The 13,061-nt window shown below is 45.4% G+C and overlaps 1 protein-coding gene across 1 annotated transcript in view; it reads left to right on the forward strand.

Annotated features, from left to right (window-relative positions):
- TOP1 (DNA topoisomerase I) overlaps positions 1–13,031 on the forward strand; it is a 66,656-nt gene extending 53,625 nt beyond the window's left edge. Inside the window, exons 10-21 of the mRNA XM_032126853.1 lie at positions 521–642; positions 1,358–1,480; positions 2,905–3,092; positions 3,734–3,878; positions 4,914–5,057; positions 6,081–6,266; positions 7,809–7,877; positions 8,485–8,599; positions 9,306–9,433; positions 10,511–10,605; positions 11,336–11,485; positions 11,623–13,031. Coding sequence (XP_031982744.1) covers positions 521–642; positions 1,358–1,480; positions 2,905–3,092; positions 3,734–3,878; positions 4,914–5,057; positions 6,081–6,266; positions 7,809–7,877; positions 8,485–8,599; positions 9,306–9,433; positions 10,511–10,605; positions 11,336–11,485; positions 11,623–11,725 — 1,568 coding nt within the window. The 3' untranslated portion in view covers positions 11,726–13,031. The remainder of the gene's footprint in view (positions 1–520; positions 643–1,357; positions 1,481–2,904; positions 3,093–3,733; positions 3,879–4,913; positions 5,058–6,080; positions 6,267–7,808; positions 7,878–8,484; positions 8,600–9,305; positions 9,434–10,510; positions 10,606–11,335; positions 11,486–11,622) is intronic.
- Positions 13,032–13,061: the final 30 nt, after the last annotated feature.

A 13,061-nucleotide genomic window follows, 5' to 3' on the forward strand; every position in this document is an offset into this window, starting at 1 on the left:
AGCGTATCCAGAGGAAGGGCTCTTCCTGCCTAGAAATAGCTGAAGGCTGGAAGGGGTGTTCCGAGGTGGAGTCTGTGCATTGAAAAGGAATACAGGGACTGTACTTCCCATATGTCTGAGTGCTGGAATATGAAATTTAATAAAATCCCTGCCTCTTTGACATCAAACAGCAGCGTCTCCCCAGGAGCACACCCAGCACAGGGGTGGCTCAGCAGAGGGTTTCCTGCAGCAGGCCTTTTCCCCTTCCTGCCCTGCAGCCCAGACCTGCCTCACATCAGATTGCTGTTGCTTTTTTTAATGTTTAGATTCCAGAGGAAACTTTTTTCAAAATGTTTGTGGTGGAAGTGAAACAATTGTGCTCTTGTGTTTCCTTTGCCCATTCAAGTTGCTGTATTATGTAACGTTTTAAGACAAACTTCTCTGTAGTAAAAATATAATCCTGTAGGGTAGTTACTATATTCTCTTTATAGCTTTGATTCCTGTTTACCATTTTCTTTAAGAAGCAAACCTTTCTTTGTAGGTAAAGTCATGAAGCTGAGTACCAAAGCAGAAGAAGTTGCTACATTCTTTGCAAAAATGCTTGATCATGAGTACACTACAAAGGAGATCTTCAGGAAAAACTTCTTCAAGGACTGGAGAAAGGTATGCACATAGTCCTGGGCTGCAGTGACTGCGAACATGGCCAGTGTCTCCTCAGCACTGACCAGTGAAAAGGGGCTGCTGTTCCATGCATGCAAAAGTTGGCTTGAGGCCACTGAAAGCTGCCTCACACTGTAGCTGTGAAGTTCCCCGTTTATCCTGTAGTTTCACCAGGAAGGACCCTACCATAAATGCCTTTCTAAACCAGCAAAGTCAGGGTTCTCTGCATGATGCAGCATGATGAGTGTACCTGACCTCCCTGTTACATGCCTTGTGTAAGAGCCAGATTTACTAGAAGGAAACCCCTTCCAAAGACCTAAAATGGAGATATTCACCTCAGTCATCAGCCATAACAGCAAACCTTTAGATCAGTTTGATGCAGTTTTCCTGGATGGGTTTCTGGGTTTTTCTCCCCATCCCTCAGCAGTCCCAGTCACAGCTGGGTGTGGAAGTGCTTTGGAAAGTGGTGCAGCATTGCCCAGTGCTTGGGGAGATCAGAGCCCTGCAATGCCAGTGCTCCACAGCTTGTCCTTTCTTTCCTCTTTGACCTCAGCTGGAGTGAGCCTGTGCAAGAATTGGGGGATTCTTGGGGTGGTTATTGTGAGAACCTGCCTGTTGTTCCTGTTTAAGCTGCCTGGAGTAGCGTAAGCTCTGCTATGCATGGAAACTTTTGTGTGTGTGTGTGTGTAAACTTAAAGCACTGCTTTCTTTCTGCAAGGAAATGACCTCTGAAGAGAAGAGCACTATCACCAACCTCAGCAAGTGTGACTTCACCCACATGAGCCAGTATTTCAAAGCTCAGTCGGAAGCTAGGAAACAGATGTCCAAGGAGGAGAAACAGGTACCAGAGGGAATTCTAGGAGACTTCATGATTCTTAGCTGGCTTGTAAACATCTCTGTGTAATCATTCTCCTTGCTGTGCATATGTCAGTGTTTTCTTCAGCTTTCAGATTATTGCTTTCAGGTGAACTGTAGGAGTCTGCACTGTGCAGCTCAGGTAGGGCAGAGCACTGTGTTTACAGCTGAATCTTCATCCTGACTTAAATGATATTGATAGGGCTGATCCTGCTTAGGGAAATAAAGTTAAGTAAGTAATAGCTTAAGTAAAGTTAAGTAATAGCTTAAGTTAATAAAGAGAATCAGAGGTGCTGCCTCTGGGTTCATTGGTCCCTGGGAAATAATGAGCAGTGGATACTCTGTTAAGGATGGCATAGATAAGGATGGTGCAGCAATGCCATCAGTGAATAACATGAGAGAAGAAATCTTAAACATCAAGTAATGCTGTTTTTTGAATAAAAATGAACTTTATTATCCAGTAGCATGGCTACAGTGTCTCGTATGTTGAGAATTAAATTAACTGCAGTGGATGTTGGAAGGTGAAAACCTTCCACAAGTTCTCAGTTGATCCTCTGCAATGCTTTAGTAGTTGTCCTTTGAATGATGGGCCTGGCAGCTTGGAATTACAGCCTTTGGGATCAGAGGGATCCCATCAAAATAGAGAGCCCTTGTCTTCCTGCTGTTTTGGTTTGATAAATGTGGGTGAGCCCTTCAGTTCCTGTCCATGGTAGCTCTTAAAATGGAGCAGAAGTGGCTTTTTCTGTTTCTTAGCTGGTGCAGCAGTGCTGTCTGTGGGTCAGATGTTTTATTCTGAGCTGCAATGTTTTTATTTTTCCTTCTTTATAATTAGAGTTCAGGCACAGAAGTATGCAGTGAAATCTCAGCGCATTCTTTCTTAGAAGGCTGTGTTCTGCTTATGAGACCATTTGCTGACACAGGCTTGACATGCAGCAGCCTGGAGACATTCCTTTGCCTGCTTTCCAATGCTGAGTTCAAACACAGAAGTCTTCTATACACAGAATTTTTTACATAAACAACAAGATACGAAGTCCAGTGGATGCCAAATGCTGAGTATAGAATATAAAGTACCAGGACTGTGCTGGGAGTACCCTTGAATCTGAGATATATGGATAGAGATACGTGCCTCTATTGTGACAAAACTGTAGCTGCCTTCACCAGCACTGATCTGTTTCCCTCAAATACAAGTTTTCACACATTCTTTCCCTTTTTCCAGTTTGTTTGTGCTGCTTGCATTTTATGAATGCTTTTCTGGCCAGTCTGATACACTTGCCATGATGGGGATCTGGTTTTTGGGTTGGGTCTTCAGCATTAGTGTGGTGCAAATATAAAAATTTGTTAAGTCTTGGCATATGAAGGTATGTGTGGTGCTGCATGTGCTACATCATCTTCGCTTTTGGCTTTTCCCAGAAAATCAAAGAGGAGAACGAGCGGCTATTAAAGGAGTATGGTTACTGTGTGATGGACAACCACAAGGAGAGGATTGCCAACTTTAAGATTGAACCCCCAGGTCTCTTCCGAGGTCGTGGCAACCATCCCAAAATGGGAATGTTGAAGAGACGCATCATGCCTGAAGACATCATCATTAACTGCAGCAAGTGAGCACTGCATGCTTCACGCCTTGGCTTTGCTTTCTAGAGCTCATTTTTTAAAACTCTGTATAAGTTGATACTCAAACATGTAGAATTAGGGATGCAGCTTATCTTGTTCTCATATGGATAAGAAACTGAGTCATACAAGCAAAGACTGAGCAAGGCAATCATGGGGTTCATGTAGAACTTTGTCAACATATTTTCTTCATCACGCCTACAGCCTACATCTGCTTGAACTGCCTTTCCTGCTAGTATTTCCAGAAAATAATTTTATTCTACATAGGTTGCCCCACTTTGTCTTCCTTGATGTTGAAGGCTAAGGTTTGGTGGGCTTCTCTTCACTCTCTCTAGTCCTCATAAGTGTCCACACTATTGCAGTGTGCACAAATCAAAATTCGTCCTAGCAATGTGTCCCACCTACAGTGTAATTCTTCAGCAGGTCCATGTTGGTAGCAGTTACATTCCTGATCTTTGACTGTTCATTTTGATTTATTTGGTTTCCTGCTTGTGGAGATAATGCAGTTCTGTTGCCTCTGTTCCTTTCCCTGCACTTTCTTTGTGTAATGCTGGTTATTACCTTCTCTGTTTTGATGCTGGTGGGATTTTCTTTAAATAGCTTTTATCGTCTGTTTTCTAATTCTCTGTAGGGATTCCAAAATCCCTGCCCCTCCACCAGGACACAAATGGAAGGAGGTCCGGCATGATAACAAGGTGACCTGGCTGGTGTCATGGACTGAGAACATCCAAGGCTCTATCAAATATATCATGTTGAACCCTAGCTCAAGAATTAAGGTAAAGATCTAGTTAAAAAAACAAAACCAAAGCAATCTTCCTGGTCAAGTTTCCAAGAAGCAAATGTAGCTCTTGATTAGGGAAGAGATAGGAGGTAAAGCTACCTGGCTGTTTCATCCTGCAGTGGTTGAAAAACATAGGGAAGCTTCTGTGCTTCTGTTCCCCCTTGAAAAGAGAGGATACAGTTACTGCCCAGGAGAGCAGGTGAAGTCTTCAAAATGTCTCTGAAGAACATCACTGTGTCATTTCTTGTGGAATCCTTTAACCTGTGTAAACCTAAAAGGAAGCATTTTATCCAAGAAAGGGCTTGCTCTGGTGGATATTTCACATACATTTGGCTTTAACTTCCCCTGCCTGGTCATGTAGTGAAGTTCTAACCATGGGTTGCTAATTAGTTGTTTGTAAAATTAAAAACCCGGCCAGGCTCCTGGCTGAGAAGGCTGGTAAGGAGCTCATGACTGAAGGAAAACAAACTCCTGCTGCGGGAGCAAATACCCAGTCCGTGGCTCAAGTCCATAAAAGCAAGAATTTAAGCTCCTTTCATGAAGTCTTTTCCTGAGAGATTTTTTCCTGGATTGGAAACAAGGAGTTTGTCCTACAAATAAAGGAGGAAAAATATCTCTGTTCCTTGTGAATTCCTGCCCTCTTTTTGCTATGTCTTGAATATATAATAATGATGATGAACTGTTGATGTTGCTTTTGCCTTTTATGGGTATTTAATTACACAGCTGAAAGAACATAAGTGCCATCTGAATAAAGCAGAGGAAGCCATTTGTATTTTGAGAAGCAGGGAAGATGTGTCTTTTGTGTCCCTCTCTAGCTGCTTCCATGGAAGCATTTAATATCATGGAAATCTGAATGACCTGCAGCTGTGTGGCAGCACAGTGTGAAGCTGAGCTGTGCAGCAGCAGCATCTCAGTGCTTTTGTACAGCGAGACCATTTGCCACACACGGGCTTGCAAAGCCTTGAGATGCAGATTGGAGCTGGTCCTCTGTGTGCTCTCTAGTGCTGACTCTATTCCAACTTCCCTGCAGGGTGAGAAGGACTGGCAGAAGTACGAGACAGCTCGGAGGTTGAAGAAGTGTGTAGATAAAATCCGGAATCAATACCGAGAAGACTGGAAATCCAAAGAGATGAAAGTACGGCAGAGGGCTGTCGCACTGTACTTCATTGACAAGGTGAGGCTCCTTCCTTGGCTCCCCTCGCCTTCCCTGTCCTGCTGGGAATACTTGGGAATGCTGTGTGTTTGTCTTGAAGGCAGAATTGAGCCCAGTTACTAAGGTATCCTGAGACTTCCTGGTGAGCAGGCTCCTTTTCCTTCCCATTACCTGGAATCCAGAGCAATAAACTATTGTACTGAACACAGCTATTTCAGGCAGCATTGTTTAGTTCAGGCAAAACTCACGGCCTGGTTCCAGAATGACCCAGTTGGATTACTGGGAAGTCTGTGTGGGCCTTTTGTCTCCAGCTGTTTCAGTTTTCCTGCTGGGAATTTCTGCTGGTTTGTCACCTCTTCAGTTTGAGGTCACAGTTGTGAGGTTTTGTAATTACGATAATTTTTTCGCCGCAGCATAAAGAAAACTGCAGTTGTGTTGATGCATTTAAAGCAACTTAAAACCAGTTCCCAGAGAGCTGTTCCCTAGTAGCATATGGTGTCTTGACTAGCTAAATTAACAGGTTTTGTTCAAAATGGTTTGATGTGAACCAGGCAAATTTGATGTGAATAATTGTGGTTTCATATGACCACTGAAGATTTCAAAAGTTAGAAATTGTTTTAGCCAGCACTGTTAAATATATGTGTTTTTATGCAGTCAAATGTAGCTTTTAATTAATTGATACAAGCCAATATTTATATAACCTATATGCTATTTGAAATGTATTTAGTGTGCAGTGAACAGGTAGGATCATAGAAGGTGAACAACTGAACTGTTTGTTTCAAGTAGAGTTCACATGGAAGTCAATTTGATTTTTAAAAACTGCCACACTTTTTGAAATTAATTTCCATTAGTCAGAGCTGTGTCACAGTTTGAGTTACATAATGAGCAAAAGTTGGTAAAGCATCCTGGCTTAAACTCTTAAAATAAGGAGATATTCTCCTCTGGACACTGCTGGTTCTAGGCCATTGTCTGAAGGCTTGCAGCATCTCTGTGTTCTGGGGACAGTTTGAATTCCTTACTTCTCTTATCTTGATATTAATGTAGCTTGCCCTGAGAGCTGGTAATGAAAAAGAAGAAGGAGAGACAGCTGACACCGTGGGCTGCTGCTCTCTGAGAGTAGAGCACATCAAGCTGCATCCTGAACTGGATGGGCAGGAATACGTGGTTGAGTTTGACTTCCTCGGGAAGGACTCCATCCGATACTACAACAAAGTCCCTGTGGAGAAGAGGGTAAGGCACCTCCACAAGCACATACACAGACTGAACTGTTAGAGATGTGGTCAGCACAGTTTGGATGGCATTAACACGTTGCTTTATCAGTGCTAAGACACCGAGCCAAGAAATAAGTCAGTTAATGTGACATGCTCTTTATTGGCAGTGCCATGGAAGGTGGTGTGACACAGCCTGGCAGATGAGATGTTCAGACATGTTGCTGCTCTTCCCTGTGGTGTCAGTGGGAAGAGTTGACATAGCATAACTGTAACAGCTGTGCTAGATGAGTTTCCTGGGTCTTGTTCTGGTCACCAGAGTTGGTTTTGTCACCTGTAGGTGGTGGAGTTCCAGGCCCATGTGACAAGAAACAGCTTTAAAAGTTCTGAAATACTGCTGGCATTGGCAGAGCAGCAGTTTGATGGGGGCTTTGATAATACACACCTCTGTCACAGTGGTTTGGTTCATGTTGGATCTGAGCCCTCACAGAGGTAGATCTTAATCTTTGCTGCTCCAGAGCCTGTGGAGTAGGTGCACTGATACCCCTGGCCTATGAACCTGGGTGTCTGCCAGCCAAGACTTCTTATGCCATGTCAATTCTTTTATTTCTGTCATCCACCAGTTTCAAATTGGCTGTGATTTTGGCCTCATTTCAGAATCGATCCCTATCCAGCAGCGTGAACCTGGAGGGCACTATCCAAAATGTTTTTGTGGGTGTAACAGCTTTGCATCTGGTCCACAGCTCTGTGGTCTGTGTTAGATACCCTGTGTATAATACTGTGGTAGTTGTCATGACAGTCAGCAGTAAATGTTGGCCTCTTGAGGAGCAAAACTGAAAAAAAAATCAAACTACCGCTGCTCTAGAAATTAACTTGTGCTGGAATTCTTGGTTCCCTGTGTGAAGAAGAAAGCATATTCTTCTGTTTAAATTTATTGGTATCTCTTGTTATTTTTTCAGTGCTTAAAATGAGGAGTTGATTATTGTAGAACTAGAAATCTTTGTATATTGGGTGTCTATAGAAGAATGTGTGTTGTTCAGAAGCTGGGGAATTGGAGCACGCAGAACTGGGATTTGTGGTCTCTGTTATAATCAAAGATGCTTTGATTATTCTCCCTACCCCACTGAGACACGTTTGGGATGAAATTGTATGAAACAATGCAGCAGTGAGGAGGGTTTCTTGTAGCTTCAGTCCATGGAAAATGGCTCAGGGGTCTCTTGGGCTTGAGTAATAGTAGGAGAGTAAGGAAAAGACAGTAGCTTTGGGGTCTCTTTCTCTGTTAGGCAGCTACACCAGAGCAGAGTCAGATCTCCTGTAATTTTGATCCAAAGGATGAGGATAAAGGGCGTTGAAGGCTCAGGACTCCTGTTGCTGGGGAGGAACCTGCAGCACAGGCATTGCATTGAGAGATGGGTCTTTGCATGCTGGGAAGTAACATCCAGCATCATCACTGTTCCCTGGAACAGTTTAATGGCTCCCTGGCAGTCTTGCTTTCATACAACTCAGTCCTGCCCAGTGCTGTGTGGTCTGTGTGCCTGACATTCCTGGGGTTTTTTTCCTGCAGGTGTTTAAGAATCTTCAGCTGTTCATGGAGAACAAGCAGCCTGAGGATGACCTCTTTGACCGCCTCAATGTAAGCACATAGTTCCTGGTGAGGGTGGTGGAGCACCATGAGCAGGCTTGCTCTGCAGCAGGCAGTAACAGCTGCTCTGTTCCAGAAATGGTTTCAGTGGAAATTTTCTTCCAGAGCAGCCTCAAGGCAGTGAGAGTCTGTCTCAGTCTGGTGGCTGAATTGTCCACTGTGCCCACAGGTTCCCAAAGCGATGGGCCTTGGTCCTGGTGAGCCTGCCTGGCTCTGACCTGGGGAGTGTTTTCAGAGTTCAGAGATGATGAATGTGTGAGGTGACAGATTTTCAGATGCCATCCCTGTCTGCACACTTGACTCTGTGGGAGCACTGTGGTGGTCCAGGCACTTTTATTGTTACTGGAAACCAAAATCTCTGCACCAAAGAAATCCTTTTTGGCCACTTGTGGTACTTGTTACCAATCTAATACTTGTTGGTTCTTTGTTCACTTTTGCTGTGGTTTCAGTAATGCTGTGGCTATTCTGTTGTGGTCAGGTCTGAGTACACCAGGCCTCAGCCGTGAGCTGCACTTCTGTGTCAGCCATGGGTCCAGAGGTTTCACAAATGCTGTGGCCATTCCTAGTGCTCACTGTCACCTCCTTTCTGCTTCTTCAGACCAGTATCTTAAATAAACACCTTCAAGACCTTATGGAGGGACTGACAGCCAAGGTATTCCGTACTTACAATGCCTCCATCACGCTACAGCAGCAGCTCAAGGAGCTCACTAATCGTAAGTCTTGCCCCTGAAGCTGTGAGGGGAACAGATCTGACTGTGCAACACAGACCTGGCTTCCTTGGCTGAGCCACAAGTCGTGTATCTGTTCACCACTTCCTTGTTACAGTTCTCCCAGTGCAAACAACAGGCAGCTGAGGTCTGACCAAAAATCTGCTGTCAATCTTTGGGGGTAGTTGAACAGCCCAGCACTGGGGCAGAACAGAACTGACTTGTGAGCACACCAGGGTGTATTTTCCAGGTTATGCCTATCCTTTACCAAATCTGTTTGCTTTCTATTTAATTGTGAGGTGTTGTAGATGACAGGCAAGGCAGGTGCATCTGTAACAGCGCCACGTTCCTTGGCTGCTCATCCACAACCTCTGTGAGCAGGGCTGCCTTGCACTTGGCAGCTTTACCAAGTGGGCACATTGGACCTGTGAAGCCCAGCGGTGTCCTGGGCAGGGTGGTCCTGCTGTCCCCTGCTCTGGGCATGGCTGTGCTTCCCCTCTGTTGAGTTGAGATGGTGTCAGTGGTGATGAGTAACATCCAGAGGGAGTTAGGGGCTGGGATGGAAGTGGCCAGGCTTTTGGGACTACAGTTGGAGTGCAGTGTTGAGAATGGCCATGGGAGCAGAAGGCCGGTTCTGCAGTGGCTGTGGGATGCTGGCTGGGGCAGCACACCCTGAAGAACCCACTCGTTCACCACTTCCCTTCCTTCACAGCGGATGACAACATCCCAGCAAAGATCCTCTCCTACAACCGTGCCAACAGAGCGGTGGCCATTCTGTGTAACCACCAGAGAGCTCCACCCAAAACCTTCGAGAAGTCCATGATGAACCTGCAGAGCAAGGTACCTCCCCCTGCCCAGCTCAGGGGCAGCAGGGCTCCAAGTGCTGCATCTCAGGAGTCAGGATTCCTTTCCCATGAGGTGAAAGCAGAGCCTGCTTTTCCCTGTCAGGAGTTGGTAGTGTGCATCAGAGATGATGCTTGGAGATGAGCAGCGAGCTGGAAGGGGCTTCTCTGAGTTATCTTTTACTTGTAGAGAAAAGACCGGACCCTTTTTCTGCCCTTCATCCTATAGCTGTGTGTTCTGCTGCCATTGAAACTTGAGAGCAGCAGTCTCTAGCTGTGATCTGTGTCCCCTAAAGAACCTGGAGTGGGCATCCACCCCTGTTGTGTGAATCCCAGGCCACTGTCCGTGTGTACATAGTACATTATGCCCCTCTGACTTGACCTCTTCCTTTGCAGATTGTTTCTGGTGAAGGCCATGAGGTCCAAAGGGGTTAGGTCTGTTCCTGGTCTGGCTTTAGAATAACCTTCACAATAAGGAGTTCTGGTTTGGCACTGCAGTGTCCCCTGCTTCCATAACACCTAACATGGCTGCCTTCACCCTAGATCCTAGAGCTTGGGGATGTTTAAGGGGAGTGGTTGAACAGGGGCTGCAAAATGCTAAATCTCCCTGAATCCTAAGCTTACTGAAGAAGAACTGCGTGGAGCATTAACACCTTTCAGTGTGTAGGATTTGGGGCTGATTCCTGCTGAGGGATCAGGGATCATCCTTCCATGTAGCCATCAGAGAGCTGGTAGTAGTGGGATGCAGTGGAGGCAGACAAGCTGCCAGGAGGGATTGTTGGCCAGGCCAGACGAAGCCAATTCCTTGGCCTGCTTGGTTGTAGCTGTGTGAGAAAGCTCCCAGCACCAGCTTGTCTTTGGAAATTAGTGAGGCCCTATTTTTTGAGGGGGATATCTCACCACACTTGGCTGTGCAGTGGCCAGTGGCCTGATTGCTCTGCAGGAGTGGATCTGACTGCTGGTAGATTCTGAACATGGTCACAAACTGGCTTCCTGGGTCATGCTGCCCAGGGGTGACTGACACAGCTGTCAGCAGCTTGTTCACAGTGCTGCCATCTGGTTTTGCCTCTCCTAGATTGATGCCAAGAAGGAGCAATTAGCTGATGCCAGGAGGGAACTGAAAAGCGCCAAAGCTGATGCCAAGGTCCGGAGGGATGAGAAGTCTAAAAAGTAAGGCTGGTGTTACTGGGCTGTGCAATGGTCCCAGAAGGGGTCCTTAACCCTGTATTCCACTTTCCTGGCCTGTGATTTGGGAAGGCTTTCTTTTGTCCTTTTCATTCTGTGCCTGAAGAAATGGTCACCCACGGGGTGGTGTGACCGGGCGGTTCCTGACGTGGTCACTCGTGCCCAGCCCTGGGAGCTGAGCACCCACCAGTGCTCACCCACCCCGCTGCTGCCCAGGACCAGCAGAGGGGTGGATCCAGTGTGCAGCATTGCTCTTTGTGGGGAGCCAGGGCTCACACAATTAATTACTGCACAGGCACCTCCCTGAGTTCCGCGCTCCCCGTCGGAAGCCCACGGCACAGACGATGTGCTGGGCTCCGTGTGGGCTCTGCAGAGCAGCCACGGGGGAGCTGAGTTACAGGAGCTCTGAAAGCAGGATCACAGCATGACTTACTGAGGGATAGATGGGCTGGTGTGGGAGTGGGTGTAGCATCAGAACAGTTCAGGCTGTTGCTTCCAACCCTTTAAAACAAAACTGCTGCTTAAGATTCCTGCTCTGCCTCTTGGAAAATGTCAGTTCTTAATTGCATGTGCTGAGTGTGTTGTGTCACCATCTGTGCTGACACAGCTGCCCTGTGTGGCTGGTGGCATTGCTTACCTTGAGCAGAGTCCCTTTGGGTTCCCACGGTGCTGGCAGGGCATTAGGAATTCAGTGCTGTGTTCTTTGCCACCCCAGGACAGTGGAGAGCAAGAAGAAAGCAGTGCAGAGGATCGAGGAGCAACTGATGAAGCTGGAGGTTCAGGCTACAGATAGGGAGGAGAACAAGCAGATCGCTTTGGGCACCTCCAAACTCAACTATCTGGATCCCAGGATCTCTGTTGCTTGGTAAGCACCTGCCTGGGATGTGCTGGGGTGATCCACCCCACCCCTTCACCTCTGTCTTGTCCCCACACATAGCAACAAGGGCAGGGTCTCTGGCCTTCCTTTTATCCCAAACTCTAACAGCATCTCCTCTCCTGCAGGTGTAAGAAGTGGGGAATTCCTATAGAGAAGATTTATAACAAAACCCAACGAGAGAAATTTGCCTGGGCTATCGACATGGCAGAGGAAGACTATGAGTTTTAACCTGTTTTTATTGAGCTGAATTTTATGGGAAAAGGGAGTAGCCTGGTTTTTAGGGAGATTGATAAACTGTGAGCCTTACTTGTCCTTGGATGCTGGGGAAGGGGGAGGAAAGGGGCAAGTGAGCATCAGATAAAACAACAGCCAATAACTTGCAGAAAGCATAACCTGGAAATATCCTAAAAGAGCTGAGCCAGTTGTCCTATGGACAACTTATTTAAAAATGTTTCAGAGATCCAAATTCTAGCTGTCTGGTTTGTGTGGTTTTTCTCTTGAGGCAGGGCAAGTGGATGGGGATTTGTCAACCTTCCGCCAGGCAAATTCACCATCACACTGAGAGCGTGGGAATCTTTAGCTACTGTATACAAAATCCAATTATATTGGTGCGTTTTTACAGTTAGGGTTTTGCAATAACTTCTATATTTTAATAGAAAATGGACTCCTTAACCCCTGCCCTTCCCCTCCCCCTCCCGCCCCATTTCAGAATTTAACAAATAAACAAAATTTAAGGAACCCAACGCACCTGTTACAGCTATCACTATAGTCATGGAAATACCCAAATCTTTTTCAATTTGTCACTTGAAACAGTTGTGGCATTGGAACATGAATTTACAAATATCCACCACATTTGTTCAGAGCAAATCATGATGGGAAATCGGCCTCCTGACTTGAGTGTTCCTATTTTAAATGTGAATTTTTCTTTCTTTTTAATTATTTTAAAATATTTAAACAGTTTTCTTTCTTTATGATCTTAAAGATCGTGTAGGTTTGGGGAGCGGGTGGGGGGAGGGGGCCGTGTGATGGGAAGATGTGTGTGGAATTTGAGGACAAGTGAAATTGGAAACAAATGACATTCCCATCACCCTTTGTTCTGAACATGCTCTGTACACTTCCAAGAATTATCTACTTTTTAGGTTTGTCAGACTGTTTTACCTTTTTTCCCCCCCTTTTTTTCTAAGCCCCACTCCCCTCTTTTACTTGAAAGATTTTATTGTGTAAAAAGAAGTTTCACAGGTCAATAAATTTCGAGGGAAATGAGCATTGGTCCAAAAAGGAAAATAATCAAGATTTTAGGGCTTTTATTTTTTTCTTTTGTAATTGTGTAAAAAAATTTTAAAAATTAAAAAGCAGAATTTTAATGTGAAACCTTTTTTTGCTATAATCATTAGTCTTAGAGGCATTGTTAGCGTAGTGTGTGTGCAAGACCATTTCCTGCAGCCTTTCCTCAACGAGTATCTTCTATTTTTATCATGAATTCCCTTTTAATCAACTGTAGGTTATTTAAAATAAATTCCTACAACTTAGCTGAGTGTTGGTGTCTCTGTGTTCTTTCACCTCC

Source organism: Corvus moneduloides, chromosome 17 (genome assembly GCF_009650955.1).
Source record: "Corvus moneduloides isolate bCorMon1 chromosome 17, bCorMon1.pri, whole genome shotgun sequence".
Classification (NCBI taxonomy): Eukaryota; Metazoa; Chordata; class Aves; order Passeriformes; family Corvidae; genus Corvus; species Corvus moneduloides.